Source organism: Notolabrus celidotus, chromosome 3 (genome assembly GCF_009762535.1).
Source record: "Notolabrus celidotus isolate fNotCel1 chromosome 3, fNotCel1.pri, whole genome shotgun sequence".
In the NCBI taxonomy this organism is placed as follows: Eukaryota; Metazoa; Chordata; class Actinopteri; order Labriformes; family Labridae; genus Notolabrus; species Notolabrus celidotus.
This window is the reverse complement of record NC_048274.1, coordinates 39,621,788-39,648,561: the sequence shown is the minus strand read 5'-3', so window position 1 is coordinate 39,648,561 and position 26,774 is coordinate 39,621,788. Positions and strand designations below refer to the sequence as shown.

General features: G+C 41.2%; 1 protein-coding gene across 1 annotated transcript; it reads left to right on the top strand.

Annotated features, from left to right (window-relative positions):
* The first annotated feature begins 324 nt into the window (after window positions 1-324).
* Window positions 325-25,322, top strand: vps35 (VPS35 retromer complex component). The gene is made up of 17 exons (XM_034679831.1): window positions 325-455; window positions 3,123-3,221; window positions 3,907-4,003; window positions 6,487-6,610; window positions 7,347-7,529; window positions 7,833-8,052; window positions 13,039-13,122; window positions 14,696-14,805; window positions 15,113-15,209; window positions 18,208-18,356; window positions 18,556-18,763; window positions 19,445-19,600; window positions 19,845-19,967; window positions 20,057-20,236; window positions 20,596-20,835; window positions 21,267-21,410; window positions 23,940-25,322. The coding sequence occupies exons 1-17, from the start codon at window positions 453-455 to the stop codon at window positions 24,117-24,119; spliced, it is 2,397 nt and encodes a 798-aa protein (XP_034535722.1). The 5' UTR covers window positions 325-452; the 3' UTR covers window positions 24,120-25,322.
* The last annotated feature ends 1,452 nt before the right edge of the window (window positions 25,323-26,774 follow it).

The window sequence follows — 26,774 nt, the reverse complement described above, 5'->3', positions numbered from 1 at the left end:
TTTTATCAGTGGCCCTAATCCTCTTCCGTACCTTAATACCAATTTATGCGCAAAATTAAAATCACCAGTTTATGAGTCTCCATGAGTCTGTTATATTAGAACATCTTGTCACAAGAATTGCACTGTACAGTACATTATAGCAATGTAGTGATCTGTTGTGAAACGGGTGAAATCACGTTGTTTCTGTAGGGGAAACATTTGTCTGAGCTCCTGCATTGAGCTCTTTCTTTACCATAATAAAAACTCTGACTTCAATAAAAAAAAAAGGAGAATAAAAACCTGTTATACAGTCGAAGAATAAAACAGTATACTGTGGTCTCACTGTTGGTGCACTGGCCACGCCTCTCCTCTGATGAGGTAGCAGCAGCAGAGTTCAGACCGTGAAGGCAGCATTAATGTGAGTCACATGACAGGCCAGCCTCTCCGACTGATCTGATACACATCTAATAATCATGGTAAGCCTTTTTCCATACAGGATAGGAATGTATGTATTTGCATGTTTTCTCCCCGTACTCGATGGTGTTTACTTATGAGCATGAAGCTACTTCTGTTCAGTGTGTAAGGTTTCGTTAAACTGGCCCAGAAGCAGACCTGTATGTGGCCTAACGTTTGACAGAGGCTAGCTCGGTCAACAAGGGAACCAACGGGTAGATATGTCTCTAGCTTCAACATGTATTTACTTCACCTCCTTCATAAAACATCATACTCTGCGGTATTTGTTGGCTGTAATATGTCAGAATATTTGTGATTAGGAAAGAGAGGTGGCTGGGTTAACTGACGCTAGCTGTTGTTAGCATGCTCTTCCGCTTTGCTGTGTCATTTGCACTAAAGCTTAATATTTCTGCCTTGCCTCACAATAAGGTAAAGTTTGAGTTATTGGCAGTACTGTGATGCTTTAACACATTAAAGCGAGCAGCTGAATGTGATTTGACGGCTGTCTTATGCTAACTGGGACTGAACGGAGAAGTTGGAGCACTTATGATGCGTTCACGTGCAGCTCGGATGGTTGCGCACTTCCCCAGAGTGGAAGTTCTTCTGACTTCAGGCTGCTCATGAGCTGCAAAGCTGTAATATGGAAATAACATGGACGCTCAGGAAGATGTCTTGTGTTTAAATAACACAGCAGATTTGGTTGACTCGGGGGTTTTGAACAGACGTGATGTTGCACCAACACCTTCACCAACACCTTACCTAAGATCAGTGGTGGACAGTAACACAGTTTTTGAGTATCTGTACTTTGCTAGAGTATTATTATGTTTTGGGGGTACTTATTACTTTTACTTCACTACATTCAGAAGACAGTACTTTTGACTCCTCTACATTTCTACCAGTGCTCTAGTTACTCACTACTTTATCTTTGAAGTCAGTTCATGAATTTCCTTCTCTTTTCTGAAATCTGATCCTGAGACAGTAAACTGTGTTTGTGTAGTTCTGTTTGTCTCAGTGGTTTAGTCGTACCTGTATATCCTGTGTCTCCACGGTTGAATGTGGAGGAAACACAGAGAATCACTCAGATCAAGCAGTTCATGTAGAGGTGGTAATGATGGCTATAATTCTCCACCTGAGCACCCATGTTCATATCTTCAGCCCGTGTTAGAGGTTTTTGAATTGAAGAATGATACGTATGGTTTGAAATGTTCTCCCTGTTTCTGCCCAAACATACAAACTATCACTGTCCAACCTGAGAGAGCGTGTTGAGCTCCGTAACGTTTGTTTCATTCCAGATCAACATTTCAAACTAATGTGTCTGTTCTTGGAGTAACTTAGAGTCTGTTTTTATTAAGTTTTAAAGATTTCAAGTAATGGTTTCTAAATAAACCGAATCTTATTTTAAAAAGTACTTTGAATACTTCAGTGTTTTTAAAAGCAAGTACTCCAGGACTTTAACTCAAGTCACAATCTGACTGAACAACTTTCACTTGTATTGGAGTAAAGTTTGACCAGGAGGATCTATACTTTGACTGAAGTAATGAAGCTGTGTACTTTGTCCACCGCTGCCTAAGACCACTAAAGTATCGCTACACCTGACTTTTGTGAGAGCTAAAGCTAATAAATAACTTTTCTGCACTTCACTTGGAGAATAACTCAAAGTTACAGCCAAATTTCATACTGTTAATGTCATGTGGGATGAAACTCAACTCAACTTTATTTATAAAGCACCTTTCATACATATAAACATGCAGCCTAAAGTGCTTCATAGAATAACAGAGAGACAGAAAACAACAGCAATGGTAAAATTATAAAAGGCATGATTATAAATAAAACACTTAAAATTAATAAAATAAGTAATAGTGGAAAGAAAAGTTCAAATGAGGTAGTGTTAACAAGATCAGATGAATACAAGAAATAAATAGATGAATAAATAATTAAATAAGATAAATAAATGTCAAATTAATGACTAAAATAACAATGATTAAAATGATAATTAAAATTATAAAAATAATAATGCAGTCCAGGGATAAAAATTACTCCAAATTAAAAGCTAGATTAAAAAGGTAAGTCTTAATTTTACTTTTAAAAACACTCAGAGAGCTCACTGAAACAGATATGTCACAAGTTTCACCACCAACAGATAAAAGTAACTTCCCTTGGCCTTTATGTATCTGGAAGATGTAGTTTTAACAACATGAGTCATATGCTAACATTTGCTGTCTTGAAGACCTTGACATGGCAGTTTTGACACCGCATGAAGGCATCATATGAATCCAGGGTTGTTTTAAAAAAACAGAGATGTGGAGGTCTACATGGGGAAGAGTCATCATGGCACCAATAAGCTCTGGTTAATATCAGGAAATTTGAGAACATGGCTGCTCTTAAAATATTAACACCCTCACAAAGAATGTTCTGTAAGTCTGTAATGTTTTAATTTCAGCTGAAGTGTATCAAAAAGTATTTTAAAGCATAACTTGATTCTCCAGAAAATCAAGCAGGTATTTAATTCTCATCATTTAGTTTGGGTAAAGTCAGCTGCTCCGGTATATTTGCAGATTTTAACCTCCCAAAAAAAGGAAAATCATTTCAGTTTGATGTCTTTCTGGATGAACTCTTCAGAGTTATGTGAACAATCATTGGTGGAACATACAAAAAATCTTCATGAGTTGTTTTCTCTTCTTGTGTTACAGCCAACCACTCAGCAGTCTCCACATGACGAGCAGGAGAAGCTTCTCGATGAAGCTGTGCAGGCTGTCAAGGTCCAGTCCTTCCAGATGAAGCGATGCCTGGTAGGGATCAAGCTTTATTCAAGTCATTCATTCATTATTATTTTAGGTTTACTTTATCATACAAGTAAAAGTCCTGTTCCAGACCCCTGAGTCCCCGCCAACATTCAGGCATCAAATAGTTCTTCAAATATGTGTTGAAATGGAACAAAGCACTTTTAGAGAGTTGTGTTCAGAGCAGAGCTGGGTGAGAGTATGTGAACAGTTTTGGGTGTAGGTATTTATTCATTACTAAGAGTAATTGCATGTTAGGCCCAAAATGAAGCTGACCCTGTTATGCTATATGTTTCAGATGTGCTGACAGGGTGCTGTGATGTCACTTCTGTCTAGAGAATCTGCATTGACCCAAATAATAGATCCACACAGCTGCAGATAACTTTCAGCTGCAGTTTTAATGTCGTCTGTGTTTGCTGTTAGAATAACACTCTGACTGGATTTGTTTCTGCAAAGTCTCACTACTGTTCTCGCTTTGCATTGGAAGACATATGTCCTCTGTTCTGCAGCAGTGCTGCACCATTTGCATGGTATATCAGGTTTACTTGCTCCAAGAGGGCTCAGTCACCTCTGCTGATGACATTGTGGCAGGAACCAATATAACATTTTTTTCCATTACTGCTTGATATTTTGAAATATGATGCTTTTGATTATCTTGTGTGCTAAAAGTTTGACTCTGTTTCATAACCTGTAGGACAAGAACAAGCTGATGGATGCACTGAAGCATGCCTCTAATATGCTGGGTGAGCTGAGGACCTCCATGCTGTCTCCGAAGAGCTACTATGAGCTCTGTATCCTTTGCACTGTTTGACTGAATATGTTGGATTTACTGACGACAGGAGTGACGCAACAATAGTGCAGTAGAGCTGACTTTGCTGTGCTATAAACACCTTTCTCAGTCTTGTTTGACAGTTAGATGCCTTTTTTTTAAACCAGAAACATTCATTGCAGTGCTCTTTTTTTAAACCAACCACACTGCACTGACATGAGCAGTAACACCTTGCAGAACACTGGTGTTACAGATGGTTTGGTCAAACACATTGTAAAACTCCACAACAGACACAAACGTATCAGAAACTGCTGCGTCCTGCTCTGAGATCTTTGTTGGAACACAATGTGAGCTTGTCGGTTTGATCACCTAATTTCCCGCGTAAGATTAGGTTGGCTGGCCGAGGTAACCTGCATGACAGATTTCTAAACAGTATTAACCTATTTTCTTTTCACAAACCAAAGTGTTTCAAACCTGGTTCTACATCTACAACAGTCAGATCCTTCTCCGGTATAACATTTATGTTTATTTATTTATTTATGTATTTATTGAAAGGGACAGTGCATATTAAAGCTGGCGTTGGTAATCAGATTTAGATCCACTTTTTGTTATACTGGTTAAAATGATCTTTATGTCCTGATGGCAATCAATACATAATGTGTTCTTAAAAAAGAGTGAAAAAGAGCTGCTATCTACAGCCGGAGTAAACCTGGGAAAACACCAACCAATCACCGTTTTTTGGCTCCCCAAATTTTAAACCAATCAAATCCTGTCCTGCCGTTCTGCCCGCCTCCTGCATGTACATTTCCCCGGCGTGCACTCCTCCGAGTCCCCGTCTCCTGCCTCTACTTCCCCTGACTCTATTTACTGCCCCTCTCGCTCGTCCTCGGGCCTGTCCCCTCTGACCTGATGAGGTGCTTTACTCAGGACTGTAGTCCGGATCAGAGTCTAAAAAGCTCTCACCAACAAGCAGAATAATTAATGACGTTCAGTAAGTCCTACAGAAAATATATATTTATTGTAGCGTCCGTCTGGACGCTGTAGGGATGACGAGCCGATTCGTGAACACGTTGATCTTTAATAACCGGTCACTGTTGGCCGTGATCACACCAACCAACAAAACAACAATCAATGTTTGAATGTATGAAGAACTTCTCCTCTTGTCTCTCCTCTCTCCCACTCCCACACTCTACACCTCTCCTGATGCCTTCACTGACCGTCAACACTGTAGGAATTAAGAACATCTACACTGAACAAGTTTAACAAACAGTAGATCTGTTACAGTATTATATATGTGTTATAACTTTTCTCCTGATATCGTGTCACCAGTACAACTGGATAATGCTACCATGACAGTTGTGAGTGCTAACAGCAGCCATGTTTGTTTGTGTTTTTAAATTTCACTATGAGAATGTTTTGGTGAGGACCGGTTTTGAATCAGTCACGATCATATGGTCGAGAATCAGCGGCGCTCGTGCATGTGAGCGGGGGGGCGTCGTTTTGGAGGAGCTCTGAGGGAGGAGGGGAGGGGTTAGACGGAGTCATGAGGAAAAGCTGCATTCAAATTCATGCTGGTTTTCCGAGACTGCCAACCCCAGCTTTAATGAACATTTCAGAGTAGCATCCATTTAAATGTGCCAGAGTTAGCAATAAGGCTAATTTTCATCCGTAGTCCCCGGCAGGTGAAAACAGAGTTCATAACATAACTATATAAATAAATAACAGATGGAAACTGTACATGATACCATGACAATGAAAACAACAATACATCACAAGAGGATTTATAAGTTATACAAAAGTGCAAGTAAACGCATTAAAGTGCCGTTAGTATAATAGAGAGGTATGTCCGAAGATAGACCAGATAAACTTGGAAACAACATACCACAATATCACACGAGTACAAATGTTCTTGCTCAACAACTTTGACATTCTTCCACATTGTATGTCACATTCACTCACTGTGGGCAGTGGATGCTATAGAAGGGGACCATTAGTATTCACTAATCCCATTCATATGCATTCATGCTCCACTGACTATGTCACGTGCAGCAATTTAGGGTTCAGTGTCTTGCCCAAGAACATGTGCATGTGACAGCTGGAGCAGGGATCGGACCCCCAACCTTCAGGTGGAGAAGTGGCCCTCTCTACTACTGAGCCACAGCCACCCCACTGTCCCCCACTTTCTTTTGCATACAATGTAAACCTGCTCGTAATCTCAATCACAGCTGAGTACACCAAAATAATCCACAGAGCCTTACAGAAACTTGCTAATGTCACAAAATTGTGACATTAGCAAGTTTCTGTAAGGCAAGTGCTCCTGTTTTCTCACACATTGCCCATATGAGCTCTGAATGAGTCCTCAAACAAGTCTGCCTGCTCCAGGACCTCACTCAAGTAAATACAAAGGTTACTGAAGAAGCTGTGGTTGGTTTACATGCAGCAAAGCATGGGATTTGTGTTAGTGGATGATTACAGGTCAGTTTGTAGTCCCTAACAGTCTGTCAGACATGGCCATCTCTGATGAACTCCACTACCTAGAGGTTTACCTGACGGATGAGTTCGCTAAGGGACGCAAGGTGGCAGATCTCTATGAGCTGGTCCAGTATGCAGGCAACATCATTCCCAGACTGTGAGTAAATCAATCAAGCTTTATTTGTATAGCACCAAATCACAACAAACGTTATCACAAGACGCTTTTACAAACAGAGCAGGTCTAGACCACTATATGTTAAATTATGAACAGAGACCCAACACCAAGACAGGATACGATCCAGTCCCCTCTTACTGACAGGACTTGATCTGGTCTCATCTTAATCCACCATGAGCATTGCACCTCATAGTATTTAGCTAGTTACAGCAGCGAGGACAAACTTCCTTTAACAGGCAGAAACCTCGAGCAGAACCAGACTAATGTTAGACAGCCATCTGCCTCAACCGAGCTGGGGTTGGAGGAGGGATTTATCATACAACTGTGTTTGACTACATTTATCAGTACACTCTCACACACACGGCAGGCCTGTGCAAGTTTTATGTAGACCTGAAGATTGATCAAAGTATGAGCATTATTGAAGCTTAGGTTCAGTCATGTGTTTCTCTTCTGTATTTATATTAGGGGGGACGGACAGAGTTAGCTTGAATATACACTCTACTTTTAAACTGTCAGATAATCCTATTGAAATATTTCCTTTCTAATCACATGATGACTCAATGTTAGATTGACATTACAGGCTCCTGTTTGATTATGAGCTGGTATAGACTCAACAGTAGAGAGAAAAATGATCACTTTACTCTATAAAGTTTAGAAAACTGCCTCTTTTAAATGGACTTTTCACACATGTTGTTATTCCATTTCCTCTTCTCCCTAGCTATCTGCTGATCACGGTGGGCGTGGTTTACGTTCGCTCGTTCCCCCAGTCCCGTAAGGACATCCTGAAGGACCTTGTCGAGATGTGTCGTGGTGTCCAGCATCCGCTCAGGGGCCTCTTCCTCAGAAACTACTTGCTGCAGTGCACCCGCAACATACTGCCAGATGATGGAGAGCAGCCAGAGTGAGCAAACCCACTCTTTCTCTGTTTCTCATCTCCTGGACTTTTCCATAGCATGCTAACGTGATGTCTGCACAGACTAGAGTTAAATATGTCACCAGAATTCAGATGGCGATTACTGCATACCATGAATTCCTCTCTGGTAGCTTTATTTACCTCAGTTGCAGAGATAATCATCATGCCTTAAATAAGGACCAGACTTGTATTAGAGCCAGGCCCTTGTCTCTAGGTGTTGATAGTTGCTTCCAGGCTTCAAGATAAGCTAAGGTAAAAGAAGTTTTCTTCTCTGTCTTCTTCACTCAAAAGGGGAACAGAGGAGATGACCGGTGACATCAATGATTCCATCGACTTCGTCCTCCTGAACTTTGCAGAAATGAACAAGTTGTGGGTCAGAATGCAGCATCAGGGTCACAGCCGAGACCGAGAGAAGAGAGAGAAGGAGCGACAAGAGCTGAGGATTCTGGTGGGCACCAACTTGGTTCGCCTCAGCCAGCTGGAGGGCGTCAACGTGGAGAAGTACAAACAGGTATGTGTGTGTGTGTGTGTGTGTGTGTGTGTGTGTGTGTGTGTGTGTGTGTGTGTGTGTGTGTGTGTGTGTGTGTGTGTGTGTGTGTGTGTGTGTGTGTGTGTGTGTGTGTGTCTCTGCTGTCTCTGCTGTCTCTGCTGTCTCTGTTGTCTCTGAGTAGATTAGGTTTGCACTAAGCCACTCAGAGACAATGTCTGTCTGCAGAATTGATTTATTACTTTTAGCCACTTATTGGGATTTATTCTAGGGCACAATGGTTATTGGACTTTTGAAACTTACACATCTATTAGCAGGGAATGATTCACAGATATATGTTGACTATAAGGAATGTATGTGGTGCCCTTTCAATCGTCAAGCTGCAGGTAGTGCTGAGAGGACTGTAAACTCTAGAGTAAGAAAGCACTCTGCAGGTTAATTCCTCAATAAGACAAAGCATTGTTCTCTGTGTTCTCTAAAAAGAGTCATTTTCAGACACCTTCATAATATCTGTGACAGGCCCATATTGTTGCAACAACACCAGCTGGCAGCTGTATAAGTTAGGTTTAACATAATCAAAGTTAGAAGAAGTCTGGATATTTTGTCTAAATCTTTTGGTGTGCTTTAAGAGGTAACTATTGTCCAACTTGGCTCACCTTATTAGAATAACGTCCATCCAAGAGGCAAAGTGAAAACAGCAGCTCAGCCGTGTAGCAGCTTTAACTCCTTTGAATGTAGCCTGTTGGAAAAACAGATCTACAATCAGATTTTCAAACTGAGGCTCCGACATGAACGAGTAAGCAAAAGCAGCAGTTGTTGAGCTCCACAGTTTTTTAATTGATCTATGATCGGCATTTGAAGCGATCATCTGGTCTATCATTTACGTCTGATGTCACTGAACACAATTTGCAGCTGAAGTCTAACCCGCAATTTCCACAGGATGCCCCGCGTTGCGTTACAGCTGTGCCGTGAGTTTGCTCCGTCCGAAGGCTTGCGCCCTGCTACACAGGATGCATGTTTACAGCCTGGTACAAAAGATGAGTGTAGTCTGGCACACACTGTACGGGGGGGGGATTTTTTTTCTAACACAGCAATTTCAAAGATATTGAGATTACAAGCAGTGTTAATTTCGTCAACGAAATTATGACGATAAATGTTCGTCAACGACTCATTTTTTCATGACGAAAACGAGACTATGACGAGCTAAAGTGCTTCCCTGATAATAAAAACTCTGAAGAAAATATGTTTTGATTTCGTTGACGAGACGATAACGAGACGAAAACTTTAGTGGCGGATCGTCGGACATTAAGAATCCATGTTTCCCCCGCTGTGCGTCTTTAAAGATAAAAGTGATGACTTCCTGTGACAGGCTGAGTTATTATTTCAGGGACACAACTTAGTCTCTACCTGCAGCAGGTGTGCTTTATGAACCAGCTCTCCTCACCTCCATGCATCTGTCTCATCTTCATTGAGGATTTTTTCCCCCCTAGTGTGTGTTAGTGACAAAGACACAACCGGGGGGACGTCTGTTTAATATTTGACGTTGTTGCCACGATTACCTTAAAAGCTCCCCGTCTACAGCTTGATTTAATCCAGTTTGCTGAAACATCAGACACATTTAGTAAGTTTGGATCAACTCCTCGTTGAAAGACACAGATGCATTTCAGAGTGCCGTGAACTGACTGTTTCTCATGTGCGCCTGTCACTGCAGGTGCATTCAAGGACCGTCGTAAATGTGCAAAACAGTCCTTTCATGGCATTTTTCTGTGTCAAGAGAATCAAGATACAGTCACAGTGGTCACATCAAGAATGTTTTCTTTTGACTTTTTAGCAGGGCCAGGCTGAATTATTTAACTTGAGATATTACACAAGCAAAAGTGTTAAAGGAGTGAAATGTTGACGATTTTAACACTTGGTACAACCCTGAAACAATATCTGATCAACTACATGAATTATTTAAAGAGTGAAGATGTTTTGGCAAAAATCAAAGACTAAAATGTTTTCAGTTTTCGTCGACTAAAACTAGACTAAGACTAAAAAGGGCTGAAAAGACTAAAATGTGACTAAAACTAACAGGCATATTCATCTAAAGACTAAAACTAAGACTAAATCTAGAATAGCCGCCAAAATTAACACTGATTACGAGTCTTCCAATGAGAGGCACAGCTGACTTGATGGATTGGCGGGAACACTGTAGCTGTTGGATAGGAGGCTCAAAGCCCGCCTCTTTACGTCACAATCACTCCACAGCAGCAATATGGCTGCCGCTGATGATTGGCTTCAAAACAGCTCTTCAGGAACAGATGGGTGACGTCACGGATACTACGTCCATATTTTATACAGGACTCGATGTGTATCTCTGGCGGAGCGGCGTGGGGCACGCTCCAAAGGTGGAGCTGAGACACGTGCCCTGTGTACACGAGCATTGGCACGTCGCAGTTGTAACGTGATGCTGCACATCCTGTGCTGTAATGCATACACACCAGTCAAATGGAATAAACATAAGACATATTTTAGTTCTTTGATTACTCATTTTTGTTGGAGGAAAAAAAACAGTGTGAAGCTCAACTCTCTTATCGCTTGTGCAACTATTATCTAGGCTAACACAAGTGTCGGTCTCTGTATCAGAAGATATTCAATATTAAAGAATCAGACCGGGATCGGGGGCCAAAAAAACTGATTGAGACGTGTTTGAAACAAAGTTGTGAACCAGACGAATCAAAGATGATATTCTGATCATTCCACAAAGTTAGTCTTGAAAGTGCTGACACCTCAGTCACTGACTGTGGACTGTGGGCTCCACACCACTGCTCTAAAGGTTTACTCTCACTAACGTTCTGATCACAGCAGAATAACAAGGAAAGACAGGCAGGGGTCATTGCAGATACACACCACAAACACTTTCATTAATGATGATTGATTATATTTGTATAGGTCTACAACATCAACTGTTTTACAAACATGCAGGTTTGAATGAAAGTAGACTCATTTGTTGAGTGCCTCTTGTGTTGTCTTCTAGTTATCTCCAGATGTTCTTCCCACACTGCTGGGGTGTGTTAAACTCTGGCTCTAGACAACCCTTCATCACAGTCAGAGTGTTTGATGCTGTGTGGCTTCTTTAAGTCAGCACGGTCACATGACGCAGTTTTATTAACCAGGAGGGCCCGATGTTATTAAGAAGAGGAAATGAAAATGTTGATGGTGGAGTTTTGGGTCTCTCTGCTGTTTAGTGTTTTATTTTCTACACTGAACACAGATCCAAAGAATCTAGAATAGTTAAATAAATAAGTAATTCTTCTTCATCCAAGGTAGACAAACTCATTTTCATTCAATATATTACTAAATGATTACTCCTTGCATGATGCTTATTTAGACTCAGTTTATATAAATGTTTCCAGTCAGATGTTTTTATCTGTTCACCCTGAGTGTCCTCACTCCTTGTCCTCTCACACACCTGAACCTTTGGTGATTAGAATATTTTCACCCATGACAGAGCAGTGAGTGGAGGAGGTGTGTTGTTAGTGTTGACTAAAATTTTACAAACTAGTCATTGACTGAGTTACAGGTGTCAAGATTAGTCATCTGGCAGATTATTTGAATCAGCATTTAATCTTACTGGTTCTTGATAAAATTGATGAATGAATTAAAAAGTGTGCTACTTTGGCTCGGCTGCATGTGTGTGTTTCCTTCTAGTCTGTTTTCATACCACTCCATCTCCCCTGATGTCCTGCCAACAACTGCAGCTGCTTTTACTTCAGTGAAATGTGTGAGCACTTTTACTACTAGTTCATACATGAAGTGTAAAAGGTGAACAGTTCTCAGAGATAAAAACTTGCCTTTATTGCTGTTATACATATTTATCTCTAGTAATTAGAAGTAAAGGAGCCTGGTTTTATGAACGACAGGTCCAGATTTAAAATTATGGCAGTTTTTTTTTATTTTTACTGTAAAAGCATGTTGGTTATGGGTCTGACCTGGGACTTCCACCAATTCTGTGTCCAGTCCGTCTCCGATCCGCTGCGGTCCTGCTCCGTGCTCTCATCCGTCCACACCCATTGGTTGCGTTTTTAGACGCAGCACAGAGCAGGACCGCCGGACAGCTGGAGTCATGTGACCTGTTGACTCCAGGCCTGGCTCCGCTCATCATGACTTTGGTTTGTTGTTGTAGTTAAGTGAAATACGATCTGGTGATAACACAGAGTGTTTTATTCTGAAAATTAACCGGATGTTTTCATTTTGTTTTGGTGAAACCTGACTTCCTATCCCGCTCCATCTGCTCTGTTGAGATTGATGCGTTGTGCTCCGGCATTTGGCAAAAATAGAAGTCTTGTGTATCTGATCCGGAGGGCTCCGACCTGCCGGATCAGAGACGCAGCCAGAACGCAAAGAAGTGGATCCAGTGGAAGTTAACACACTGACTAGAATAGAAACCTATCAGATCTGGTGCAGTGACAGATCAGAGTCAGACCAGACACGGATCTGGTGGAATTTGGCCTTGATGAATCAGTATCTGTATCCTCTGTCCTTATAAAACCAATATCTGTCGACAGCTATTAGACACCAACATGCTATTTAATGACGTCAGTGCCATTCCATTTTTTAAAAGTGCTGCAGCCTTTTATTAAACCGGAGCAAACATACTCTTTGACTGTGTTTAAAGGAAACATGGAACTGTCTCTGTCTCTCTCTGCAGAGCAGGTACACCAGTGACAGAGAAAGAAGAGCGAGTGTCCACTCTAGGATGCTCTCTAGGATGCTCTCTAGGAAATGTAATCAGCTGTTCCTTTATATTTTTGAAGCTGCTGTGGAAGCTTGAATGATCACAGACATATGGAGAAAAGTGGAGTCCCATTAATCTGCCTTTAAAGTTTTCAAACTCTATTTTGTTCATGTTAAAAATCAAATGTAAATGAACTGCTTGTTTGCACACCTCTTATCCCTAAAACACTGCATACGAATGATGTCATCACGTTTTGGAGATCTGTAAGCTCAGTGTTTTTGTCTCCACAGATCGTTCTTCCTGGAGTGTTGGAGCAGGTTGTGAACTGCAGAGACTCACTGGCTCAGGAGTATTTGATGGAGTGCATCATTCAGGTACACACCTGGGGCGGGACAGAGCGAGAGGGTGTGTGTGTTTGGGTTGGGTGGGCGGTCAGAGGTAATGTCTGCTGGACTTAAGTCTGCCTTCACAGGACATGTAGATGTATTCATAAAGCTAAATTTATCATGTTTTACTCATGCAGCACGTTTTCTCTCTTCTTTTAGCCTTTACTTTTTCTTTCTTTGTTTATCTGAGATGATGTCAAGTCAGGTGTAAATATGAAGCAGCAAGGGGAGTCTTTAAGATCAGCGGACCAGGACTGACCGCAGCCTACTCACTAGTTTAAATTTAATTGTACTGACATTTGAGCACAATCCACAAGTTCAAAAACAGGGAGAGAGTGGAAGACAGAGAAGGAGTCCTCATGTGAGAGACGGAGAGAGTTTCTCCTCACGTGGCGGGAGAGGTGAAAATGTAATGCTATGGTTCACTGGTGAAGTGCTGAATGCTAAACAGCAGACAGACTGGGTGACATGATGAGACTGGATCCTTTAGAGGTCACTAGAAGCTCCAAGTTAAAAGCAGATTTCTTGAGTCGATCATCTGCGTTGGAGCTGGAGGATGAGCTGTTTCTAACTTTAGCTCACAGATGACTCATTCCTTCATCTGGTTAAAAGTTAAAGACAACATCGACTTTACTGAAAACACTCATTGGGCGTTTGGATGGAAGGTCCACTGACAGCCTACAGTGAGATGTGCGAACAAGCTGATGGCTGCAGCGGAGGAAGGAGTAGACGAGACTGCAGTGCTGCACTGGATCCACTGTAGCCTGGAGGGAGAGGGAGACAGGGATAGAGAGGGAGAGACAGAGAGAGAGCAGGCAGGTTCGAACTGAATACGATTTATTTTTAATTACAAGCACCTATATAGTATAAAATAGATGTGGATTAAATCTATATTTACATGAAGAAAATTCATACATTTATAATAAAGTCAAACTTGCAGTCAGCGGTTACGCTTTCAATTATTTTTGGGAGAATCTTGTGAAATTATATTTTAGTATAGGCTTTTCAAATAACTCAAAAGTCTCTGTTTGTCCTCAGCTGTTGATTTTAACTTCACAACATGATCTACATTCTTCATTTTAAATCTGGTCTACAGATTGATTTAGCACAGCCTGTGATGATGACTTTTGTCCCATTAAAAAATACTACTTCATTGTCCTTCATCCAACTTCATTCTAATACATTGTTCAACTTCAACTGTTTGCTCGTAGTATTATGACTTACATCTCTTAAATGTATGGTTTAATCTTGTACATTTCCCACTTTACTCTCAAAGTCTTAATATTTTTTCTTCTTCGACATGGCTTCAATCTTCCATCGTAGGTTTTTGATTCTGGGTGAAAGAGTTAAAACATGAGCAGATATTTTAAAACAGTTTTCATATCACATTAGACGTTTAGGAATAGAAATGAAATAGTCCTGTATTTAAACCTTATGAAGTCGTACTTCAATAATCACTTTGTACCTGTGATGTGTTATTTTGGCAGACGTCCTGTTTGTTTGGTAAAGGAATAGAAAACACGTACGAGCTCTCCTGATCTAACTGAGTCTGTTCTGTCAGGTTTTCCCGGACGAGTTCCACCTCCAGACCCTGAACCCTTTCCTGCGTTCCTGTGCTGAGCTCCATCAGCATGTCAATGTCAAGAACATCATCATTGCCCTCATTGACAGGTACCGTTTGACTTTGTAACTTCAGATTGTCGACACTAATGCATGTAGAACTGTGGATAAGTGCTCTGCGTTTGCTGATCGCATCAGCAGTTCCTGCTGCTGTAAAATGAAATGACGAGGTGTGACTGTGCTGACGGCACCAGAGAGAGTTCGTTGATAATCTATTTGACGGCAACACTTAAATAACCTTAAGGGTGCAGAGATAGTGGGGCATTTGAAGAAACTCTTTGAAATGAGGTCACACAGCTTTTACCTGCCAGTGGAGCGACTCTGTGGCCGAGGGGTTAACTCTTGATATTCTTTTTAGACTGGCTCTGTTTGCTCATCGAGAAGATGGTCCAGGAATTCCAGCTGAAATCAAACTGTTTGACATCTTCTCTCAGCAAGTGGCCACCGTCATTCAGGTAAGCAACGTCAGCTTTACCCACTCTGTAACACAGTGCCATCAGGAGCTCTGCTTGTCTTACATCAGGTACAGCAGACTCATTTTACTGTGACTCAAGTTAAGCAGCCGTCCCGGTCAGAGATTCACCGACTGCAATGTCTCAAAAACTGACCTGATTACCTTCAGTTATTTTAATGTTAGGAGTAAAACACTGACTGTTCTCCCCTGTATGTCCTTTACTCTGCAGTCATGTTATGCTATATGTTATGGTGGAAGCATCTTTTGTTTTTTGTTACAATAATAGCATTTTCTGCATGAAGTGACTTTAAAGGTTGATGTAAACAGCTGTTATTTAACACTGTATCTATTCCTTAGTTATCTATCATTAATTAATCATTGGAGGAAAGTGAAAGGCTTCACTTCTGTCAGCTGTGTTCTCTCTCACTTCACTGTTGGAGGAATGATGAATTATCTATTTCATGAAGCTGCTATCTCCAGTCTATGAGCTGTCAGTCTCTCTCACTGTCTCTGCCTGGGTGAACATATTTACAGCTCCCAATAGTTTTGATCTTGTTTTATATCCGGTATATACATATACATCCATATACATCATACATTCCTGCAAGGTGATATGTCTTCCAGGAGGTCAAACTTTTTCGCAGCACACTCACACCCTGAGGTTTTATTCTTTCAAGTGTCTCGGCTGTAACCAGGAAAATCATGAAATCCTATTTAAGTGAGCTCCACAGCACTGAGGGGAGAGAGAGAGAGAGAGAGAGAGAGACAGAGAGAGAAAGAGAGAGGGAGCGTGCACATAGATATCCACAGCATGCACTCAAACAAAGGTTCGGAGTGTTTCAGTAGATCTGTGCGTCATATCTGCAGGACTGGACAAAGTTGTTGTGTTCAGGTAGCTAAAATGCAGAACATAATAAGGGACACAACACAAAAGAATGAAGTCATTGAATTGTATTTTATTGAAAACCAAACTGAAAATAACTAAAGACCTGAAATCAAACCATTGAGGTGCTGCTGCTGCCAGGTGGGGAGAGAGTGTGATACTGAGGACCTGCCTAAATAGACTCAGGGTAATTGACCTCGGGTGTAGGGAATCACGAGGAATACCCACAGGAAGCTCTGACATAAAACAGGAAACAGCTCTGATTTAACACTCGAGTGACATCATTCAAAAAAAACATGACAAGGCATCAGCAACAACACTGTCTTGGCCTTTCTTGTGGTGAATCTCTAAATTATGGCTCTGAGCTGTGTTGGCCCAACGCATTAACCTCTGCTGTTATACATCTGGTACAAAAACACCAGAGGGTTTTGATCAGTGTACACCACAATAGGCTGTAAGGAGGAGCCAACCTAAACTTCAAAATGCTGTAAAGCCCACAGCAAGGCTACGCTCCTTTTCAATAGTTTTGTAGTCCTGCTGGGCTGCTGAGGACTTCTTAGAACAGTAGCACACAGGGAGGTCAATGCCTGCTAAATCATCTAGAAATAAGACAGCTCCAGCCCCTGTACCACTAGCCTCAACTAGGGCTGGGCGATAAAACGAGAACGATAATTATCGTGATATTATTTTTCTCACTATAAATATAACAAACATACAAAAAAACTTCGATATATTTAAACCTGTTATTACACCCCCTAACCATTGGAAGGGGAGGGGGCGTTAGTGTGTCTTAAACGCTAGTTCCCACCCAACATGAAACAGAAGAAGAAGACAGCATGGAACAGCCAATCATGTCGCAGGCTAAGAGGTAGGTGGGCCTAAAGACGTTTGGAGCAGAATGTAAACACAGCTAAAGCGAGCAGCTCAGAGCAGAGTGAAAACATGCTCCACAAGAAAAGCTACTAGACTTCATCAGTTAAGATATTTTGGCTATTTACTAGACTAATAAATCCCAGATACAAGCTAACAAACCGTCTGGTTTCTTCAACTTGTTGTGAAAATAATCTATCAACTGATACATAAAATGTTATTGTGATAACATCTTTTTCAATATCGCTCAGCACTAGCTTCAACCTCAAGCCTGAACGGAACACCAAAGTTTGGGGCAGCAAGAACTGGGGAGTTGCACAAGATGGCTTTAACAGCTCGAAAAGCGTGCTCATAGCTCGAGTCCCACACCAACTCTCTCGCAGGGTCAGTCAGTGGAGCAACAATGCTAGCAAAGTTACAACAGGAAGCTCTGTTATAACTGGCTAACCCAATGAAACGCCACAATTGACATTTAGTGGTAGGGACTGGTTACTGGGAGATAGCACTGATCTTGGCTGCAATGGGGTGCACCTGTCCCTAACGGACTACCTTACAGAGGTAAGTAATCACATTTGCTATGGTTTAGGGTCAAAGAGGCCATCTCAAAGCAGTCAAAACCATGCCCAAAGTAGCCAAGTCACTCTCCCAGTCAGATGAATACATAAGCAGGTCATCTACACCAGACAACACTGTCCACATGAGTTGCTGGAAGGTGGCAGGGGCATTACACATTTCTGTTCTATTTCTTTGTGAATGTCTGTCTGCATCAGACCTTGGATAGTTGCCATTTCAGTTCTTGAAGGGTTTGTGGATTGGGTGCAGTCACATCTCTCTGAATCACCTTTGTTATCTGGGAAGGTACGGTTTATACAAGTAGTAACCTGTTTGCTCTCTCTGTGTCTTTGTACATCCAACAGTGATGATGAAAGGTGTATGTAAGAGCACAAAACACATGTTCAGCTGTTACTTCAGAGCCTTGTTTTGTTGCCGTCGTGTGTTCAGTCAAAACAGAGAAGAGTGAAGTAAACATGAATAAAAGATGTGATAGAAACAGTACAGAATATAAAGTCTCTGGATAATGATGAAAAATCAGTGCACAAACTATCTGTTCAAAGTTATACCATTAGTTTCTTTCAAGTAGCTTCATACTGTCTGATAATGCAGGAGGACACCTCTTCCTCTGTGCAGACTTGAAGCTCTAATGTCAAACGGTGTGGATGATGTCTCTCTGTGTTTCCTCCTTCAGTCTCGTCAGGACATGCCATCGGAGGACGTGGTCTCTCTACAGGTCTCGCTCATCAATTTGGCCATGAAGTGCTACCCTGACCGTGTTGACTATGTGGACAAAGTCCTGGAGGGCACCGTGGAGATCTTCAACAAGCTCAACTTGGAACAGTAAGTCCCCACAGTCCAGACACACACAAAGTTCACACAGGAGAGAAAAGCCATGATCAGACATGGGAGCCTTAAAGAGAGAGGGGATCAACACACGTTATCATCCTCACATCACTTTGTGTAAACTTTTAGAGCAGTCAGACTAGAATACCTTGAAACGAGTAACACTTTAACCCTCCTGTGCTGTTACATCCTGCAGCATAGCAACAAGCAGCGCCGTGTCAAAGGAACTCACCCGACTGCTGAAGATCCCAGTAGACACCTACAACAACATACTGACGGTGCTGCAGCTCAAACACTTCCCACCACTCTTTGAGTACTTTGACTACGAGTCACGCAAAAGCATGAGTTGCTACGTGCTGAGCAACACACTGGACTACAACACCACCATCGTGGCACAGGAGCAGGTACGTTTCCCCAACTTCTTTTGGCATTCATAAAACGTGAATCAACCATGGGTCTGACTGTGATCAGGTCTCACTTCAGAGCCCCGTTCTCCTTCATTAGACTTTAAAAAAACAGAATGATGACAAAGGCAGAAAGCTGCAGAGCCTCTTCAGCCTAGTGCTGCAGGTGCATTCAAGGACAGTTGTAAAAGTGTAATACAGGCTTCTATGACACACACACACACACACACACACACACACACACACACACACACACACAAACACAAACATGCACCGACGTCTTCCCTGCTCTATATCCTGTAATGTAACTCTTCTATTAAAGTGTGCTGCAGCGAGGAGGGTTGATGTCATATTGAGTGTGGAGGCCTATGTGTGTATTTGTGTTTGGTTTGGTGGATGTAAGAGAGATTAGGACAAAGAGAAGGAGAACAACATGATGATGAAATGTTGATAACTCAGGCTGAAAAAAACCCATCCATGCTTGCAAATGAGTTTCATCTTAAACTCAACATGCATGTGAACACACAGAGACCCTTTGAGTTTCTTAAAAGTGGTGTACCAATAAACCTATTAAAAAATAGCACCATCTGGTGGAATATAGTAAAAAATAAAACTTTGCTGTTTCTTTACCCCAAAAATTCATGAATTTAATCTGTGCTCTCCCCCTGCTTCTTCCTGTAGGTGGATGCCATCTTGACTTTGGTGTCGACACTGATTCAAGACCAGCCAGACCAACCAGCCGATGATCCTGACCCTGAGGATTTCGCTGAGGAGCAGAGCCTTGTTGGACGTTTCATCCACCTGCTCCACTCTGACGATCCGGACCAGCAATACCTTGTGGGTCCCCTCTCTTCTTCATGTCCTGACTACACTGCTTTAACTTGTCTTTATATAACTGCTGACCTTTTATAAATTCAGGATTTAGTGCCCTTTGTTAAAAAAGTGCAAATCTAGTCTCAAACGCAGCTCGTTACATTGTTCCTATTTGTACATCTATCTCCTCCCTAGCTGTGTCTGTGATCGCTGTTTGTTGATGTTGTGTCTGATGTGTGCTCAAGTTAAATTTGGTATGTGTTTGCAGATTTTGAACACAGCCAGGAAACATTTTGGTGCGGGCGGAAACCAACGGATTCGCTACACACTCCCTCCATTGGTGTTCGCAGCCTACCAGCTGGCCTTCAGATACAAGGAGAACTCCTCATCGGTGTGCACATTTGTTTACTGCATGTAACATTCTGCATTTGTAGCTTTGTCTGTCTAACATGAAATTATTCCACATTTCTCTCACATCAGGACGACAAGTGGGAAAAGAAGTGCCAGAAGATCTTCTCCTTTGCCCACCAGACCATCAGTGCACTTATCAAGGCTGAGCTCGCTGAGCTGCCGCTCCGGCTCTTCCTGCAGGGGGCGCTGGCTGCAGGGGAGATTGGCTTTGAGAACCATGAGACTGTAGCTTACGAGTTCATGTCACAGGTAAACTGTTTGATCTTTAATGACCTCTCAGTCATTTGAATTACTTGAGTGTGTGAGAGTTTTAGGGTCTGGATGAGTAATGGGTACAATAAATGTATTCATTTGTCATTGACCAAAAACAAAAGATGAATACTGGAACCACCCTTTTAAGTGCAGGCCCTTGTTGAAACACTTGATAGCAGTGGTTTCTATGAGTTTAAGTGAAGCACTCTGAGGGAGTGGCTCTGATTACTTCAGGGAATAATGGAGAGCAAAGAATCAGTCGCTTGGTTACAATACCTTTCAGTATTATTACCTCTTTGTCCTTCGTCCTTCTTTCTCTCCTTCTCCAACCTCTCCTGTCCTCTGTCTCTAACCAGGCCTTCTCTCTGTATGAGGATGAGATCAGTGACTCAAAAGCCCAGCTGGCAGCCATCACACTGATAATTGGTACCTTTGAGCGGATGCGATGTTTCAGTGAGGAAAACCACGAGCCGCTGAGGACTCAGTGTGCACTGGCTGCCTCCAAGCTGCTGAAAAAGCCCGACCAGTGCAGAGCCGTCAGTATCTGTGCTCACCTCTTTTGGTCAGGCCGAAGTACCGACAAAAACGGTGAAGAGGTGGGTCAAACTTTTTTTTTTTTTATTATTATTAATGAATTTAAATCATGTACAGAAAAAAAAATGAAGTGCATATCAAGCCTGTGTAACCATGTCTTCATAGCATCCTGAAAGGACTTAAACGTATTGCCCAGATATAGATCATTCATTCTTTGAATTCCAGACGCACTCCAGTGTCTGAAGCTGCATCTGGACAAGTACATTCAGAGACAAGACTTTTAGCAATAGAGGAGTAGCATGAATATGAATTAAGTTCAATGTTTTTAAGTATAAACTTCAAACACTTGGATATGTTTCAAACTCTAAAATGATCAACTTTCTGAAACTCTGCTTATCTGCAGTTTCATAGAAAGTATGTAGGGCCTACTTAAATCCATTGTGAAACACACAGGCACAACTACTCATTGATAACTACGCATTTGCATCCACAGATCCGCGATGGTAAGCGGGTGATGGAGTGTCTAAAGAAAGCTCTGAAGATTGCAAATCAGTGCATGGACCCGTCGCTGCAAGTCCAGCTGTTCATTGAAATCCTCAACAGATATGTCTGCTTCTACGAGAGGGAAAATGATGCGGTAGGACGACAAGATATTCTAATTTGAAATGTCTGTTGGGCTGTGGTGACTGCTTCAATCTGATTTCATGTAAATACGATACCTGGTTTCTGCTACCATGTCGGGAAATGGGTCTGAAAGAGATCTGTGCAACTTCCCCCAAAAGTAGTGATCTCTAGAGGGAGAATGTGAGCACATATAAGCAAGGTTTGACTCATGTGTTCAAATATTAGAAAGCAACAAAGAAAGAAAACTTCAAAACTTAAAAATGAAGTTAAACACACCATCAATCAATCAATCTTTATTTGTATAGCACCAAACCACAACAATCGTTGTCTCAAGACGCTTTTACAAACAGAGCAGGTCTAGACCATACTTAGATTATTAACAAAGACCCAACATCAGGACAGGATACGACCCAGTCTCCTCTTACTGACAGAACTCAGTCTGATCTCATCTTAATCCACCATGAGCATTGCACCTTGCAGTATTTAGCAAGTTACAGCGGCGAGGACAAACTTCCTTTAACAGGCAGAAACCTCGAGCAGAACCAGACTCATGTTAGACAGCCATAAAAATCTATTGACTATTAAAATCATGCCACTATAGCTGCGTTTCCCCCACACAGTCCAATTTGTAGCCATTCAGCTATCAAAAGTTGGCACAGGTACTAAATTAACCGATCCATACCATCCCAGTCTTTCCAGCACCCTTTTGTTGAGGCACCAAGCATACCCATCCAACCCTCAACGTGTAGCTAGACACACAGAAATCATTGATTGAGATTGAGAGAGAGAGAGAGGATGGGGGAGGAGAGATCATACTGGATTATATCTCTCCTAACCTGTTATTAGATCGATAAAATGATGTGCCTTGATGAATTATGTCTCTATTACATAGCTCTGCAGCACATTTAGAGACCAAATGACTCCCCGGTATAACTTTCATGTAGCTTTTACAGGAAACCTTGGTGTACGGGGACAATGTTATTACAAAGTAAACTGGAGAAACCCAGAAGTTCAAGTTTTCTAATCTCAAATTTGAGTGAGTTAGGAGAAATGCAGCATCATTGCAGAAGTTGCATCAGAAATGATTGAAGGGAACAGTGAAGTTGTTTACATCTTAACCAGGAAGAGACCTGACAAACAGACTCTGTGTCATAATAAAGATATGAGGATTCTTTCCCGGTCAGTGTGTGCCCAGAGAGAAATTAGCTACCCAGACTTAAACCATTTTTAAAACCAGGCTGTAAACATGTTTATTTTTGCTGTAAAGATTGGCCTTTTAAATGGGTGTGTGTTGCACCAGCTCTGCAAAAGTTGAGTCCTAAGTTAGGGTGTAAAGTCCATCCTAAACCAGACGCTGAGACTAGTTAGTTTGTAAGTTAAGTTGTGTCATTGTTTGGTTTCACCATGGAGACGTGAGTCTCATCTTAACTCGTAGACCGTAACGTCCAAACTGATCAAAATACTGTCACAGATATGACGTTTCAGTCGGGTCGTCCAATCAGTGAACAGCTTTTATTCTTGATGGGGTGTTTGTTTAAGTGCTAACTCCTGTTAGCCTCATTGCCTTTAAACAAGCTAACAGCAACATAAAGGTAAAATATTACACATCATGTTGATAATTGATCTATAGTCTAAAATAAAGACAGTGACATCGAGTGGTGAAATCATCAACTACAGTATACTCTGCATTAATATAAAGACACTCTGATGTTGTGCAGATGTGCAGAAATGATCTCACTCATAAGAAACAGGAGTGTGAGTTCAGATCAGAGTCATCGTATGTCTATTATTCATTTAATCTAACATGGAGAGCTTGTTATCTACCTCACAGCTGGTTAAACTCTCTGCTTCTCCTCATCCTTCAAATGATCTCATCTTTGAAAACAGTGCACCAGTGTGACTTTACATCAACTCAGAGCGAGGTGTCAAATGTAAGATGTAACTTACGCCTAGGTTAGAACTATCTCAGCTGGTGAAACACCCAAAACGTTAGTAGAGTCTAAACTCCAACCTGAATAAGAGATCACATTTATACTAGGCTACGTTTGAGTTTAGGCACAGCTGGCTTCATATTTTGAGACTAGAGGTTGCCACTTGATGCTCCACAGCTAAATCAGACTACAGCATAGATTCATAACACATGGCATCTCAAAAGAGACATCCTGGTCCTGATCAGGTCATCAGACTCTGGGCAGCCTCGGCTAGCTGGAGCAGCAGGAGAGTTCATCCAGACACAGTTGATGGAGGAGGCAGGGTTAGCTGTGTGCTCCTCCTGTATGTTTGACACATCTGGAGAGTTAAACAGAGTCAAACTGCTCACGTTTAACAAGAGGCATAACTTTTCTTTACCTTTATACCAACCTCAGCCTAAATATGCTAATTTTACAGGGAAAAGCTGACTGAGGTTGGAATAAAGCGTAAATGGTATTATCGTTATTAACCTTCAGAACAAGCAGATTTGAGCTTTTTGTGATGTGAATGCAGCCCATCCAAATGACTCAAATAACACTCTGACACTGTCCCCCGTTCTTTGTCTGTCCAGGTGACAGTCCAGGTATTAAACCAGCTGATCCAGAAGATCAGGGAAGATCTCCCCAACCTGGAGGCCAGCGAAGAAACAGAGCAGATCAACAAACACTTCCACAACACACTGGAGCATCTTCGCCTGCAGAGAGAATCCCCCGAGTCCGAGGGCCCCGCCTATGAGGGCCTTGTCCTTTAAAAGTGTTTCAGGTGTTTCATGATATTATGAATATACAGCTGTAGGCCAGGAATAAAAATAAGTGTCAAGAAGAGCTAAAAGAAGTCACTCATTTCCTCTTCACCATCTCTCACTAGCACAACAGTTTTTGGAAGTAGCTTGGAGATGTAACATTTTGAGAAGTGTGTGTGCCAGCAATACTGCACTTTGCAACTGAGGCGAGTCTAAGGCACCATTCCTTCATGAATTCCTATTTGACCAATTTGTCTTTAACCTGTATTATTTTATTGTCTATAGACTTATAATCTTTTTTAGGTGTATCCACGAGTCATCACCCCCTCGCTTATTCGCATCTGTCCATAAGGAGAAGTCAATGCATTAATCAAGTGTACAAAGTCTACAAAGTATAGCTGTGGTATTTCCACCCCTGAGTAATTAGTCCGTGCTGCTCTTTAGGACGGTTATGTGCTAACGGCAGCACATGCAAACGCATTGAGTCCCACTAAAACCGTCTATTAATGAAGAACAGAGCATCTTTTCACCTCATTGCACTTCCACCATGGGAACATAAGGTAATAGTTGTGCAGCATTTGCATGATCCTCAATTCCTCTGCTATCCCAGCTGAGACTAAACAAACGGCAAAATCTCATAAATGTTATAAAGAAAATAGGCGTCCTATTTTTCAGACGACCCCATCTTTCATACTTAAGTAATGCTTCTTTTGAACACCACCAGACCTGTCTCTGTTAGCTCTATATTTTATGTGTTGGTTTATTTATGGACTTGTCATCAGTGGATGGACGTTCAGCAGTGCAGCATGTGTTTTTATGCTCTGGTGTGCTCAAGACCTGGTTTAATTCTGTGTAAATCAAACCAACTACAATGTCTGACTCTGTCAATCAGTTAACAGTGTTGCTTGGTGGTGCTGTCCTTGCAGGTCTATCTTTATTGACATGGTTGGAACAGTTCCTCAGGAGTGCTCACTAGGTAACAAGTGCCATGCTGAGTTCACCGTCGAAGGTTTTAGAACGGTTTGCTGCCGCCTGACAGTTCCTGCTGATCTCTCTTTCTAAGCTGTTATGTTGATTTGTTGAAGGCAGTATGGAGCACTTTCTCTCCCCTGATGAAACCTATGTAAACCCACTTGTGAATCAGATAAAGAAAAAAGCAGATTATAGCGATTATCATTGTTTCTTGCTGAAATAAAATTCAAATTAACAATACAAAGTTTGTTGTTTTGTGTATTCAACGCACAGCATATGAATATTATTAAGTTATATAAATAAATATAGTCAAGTTTAACCCATTAGTGAGGCCCTGTCACACTGGGCTGTGACAGGGTCAGACTTTCTAACAGTACTTAGCACATGTGCATGTTAGCATTAAAGCTGTAGGCATGGAAGAAAAGGATTTCAGTGAACTTTCTAAGACATGTTTGGGTTTTTTCCTAGAATGTTCAAGTGTGACGTTTCCTGACCCTTTAGCTTGACCACCTAAAAAAGTTATGTAAAAAAAAAAAGTTTAAAATTTTACAGTTTGATGGAACATTTTGAGTATCTAGCACTTAATCCCTGCATTCTGGTGAATATTTCGTCCCTGATTGTGGTGGAAGTTACATCTTGAAAAGGGAAAACACAAAACTATTGACATATTTCTATAATATTGATTATATTTCACAATTAACATAACATGATTAACTACATGGGCAACCAGGGCTTTTTTTTTTTTTTACATTTGATTCACTGGGGGGTCATCCAATCCAACGAAGAGGAACCCTGAGGACACTTTTTAATAATTTACTGACTTTAAGGCATCCAGAGAGCACTTTTTTTTAACATTTTAAACATTTGAGAGAAACCCAGAGAGTACTTTTTAATAATTTACTGACTTTAAGGTAAATTTTAAACATTTGAGAGAAACCCAGAGAGCACTTTTTAATAATTTACTGACTTTAAGGTACATTTTAAACATTTGAGAGAAACCCAGAGAGCACTTTTTAATAATTTACTGACTTTAAGGTACATTTTAAACATTTGAGAGAAACCCAGAGAGCACTTTTTAATAATCTACTGACTTTAAGGTACATTTTAAACATTTGAGAGAAACCCAGAGAGTACTTTTTAATAATTTACTGACTTTAAGGTACATTTTAAACATTTGAGAGAAACCCAGAGAGCACTTTTTAATAATTTACTGACTTTAAGGTACATTTTAAACATTTGAGAGGAACCCAGAGAGCACTTTTTTTTAATAATCTACTGACTTTAAGGTACATTTTAAACATTTGAGAGAAACCCAGAGAGCACTTTTTAATAATCTACTGACTTTAAGGTACATTTTAAACATTTGAGAGGCATCCTCTGTGTCCCCGTTGCTGTTTGGATCCAATATCATTACCTTCACATGCATGTCCTGGTTTGCTTCAAACAGCCACAATTGCATGTATAGGACATATGAGCCACTTTTGTCAATCAAAGACAGAGGTAATGAAAATTTCACTTACACTATTGACTGATAGAAATTGGCTTAGGCCATTTTACTGTTGTGAAATCTGTGGAATCCTCTTTCAAACCACATACCACAATTGTGGAAAAAGCAGTTTGACTTTGATTATTCAGATCCAAATTCTTGAACCAACTCCTCCCATCCAACCACATTGGACAATGTTTCATGAT

What these genes read in the sequence shown, in the direction of transcription:
- vps35 (XM_034679831.1), top strand. An exon ending in AAGTGGCCACCGTCATTCAG is followed by an intron (nt 15,210 to 18,207) that starts GTAAGCAACGTC and finishes TTCCTCCTTCAG; the next exon opens with TCTCGTCAGGACATGCCATC. An exon ending in CTTACGAGTTCATGTCACAG is followed by an intron (nt 20,237 to 20,595) that starts GTAAACTGTTTG and finishes GTCTCTAACCAG; the next exon opens with GCCTTCTCTCTGTATGAGGA.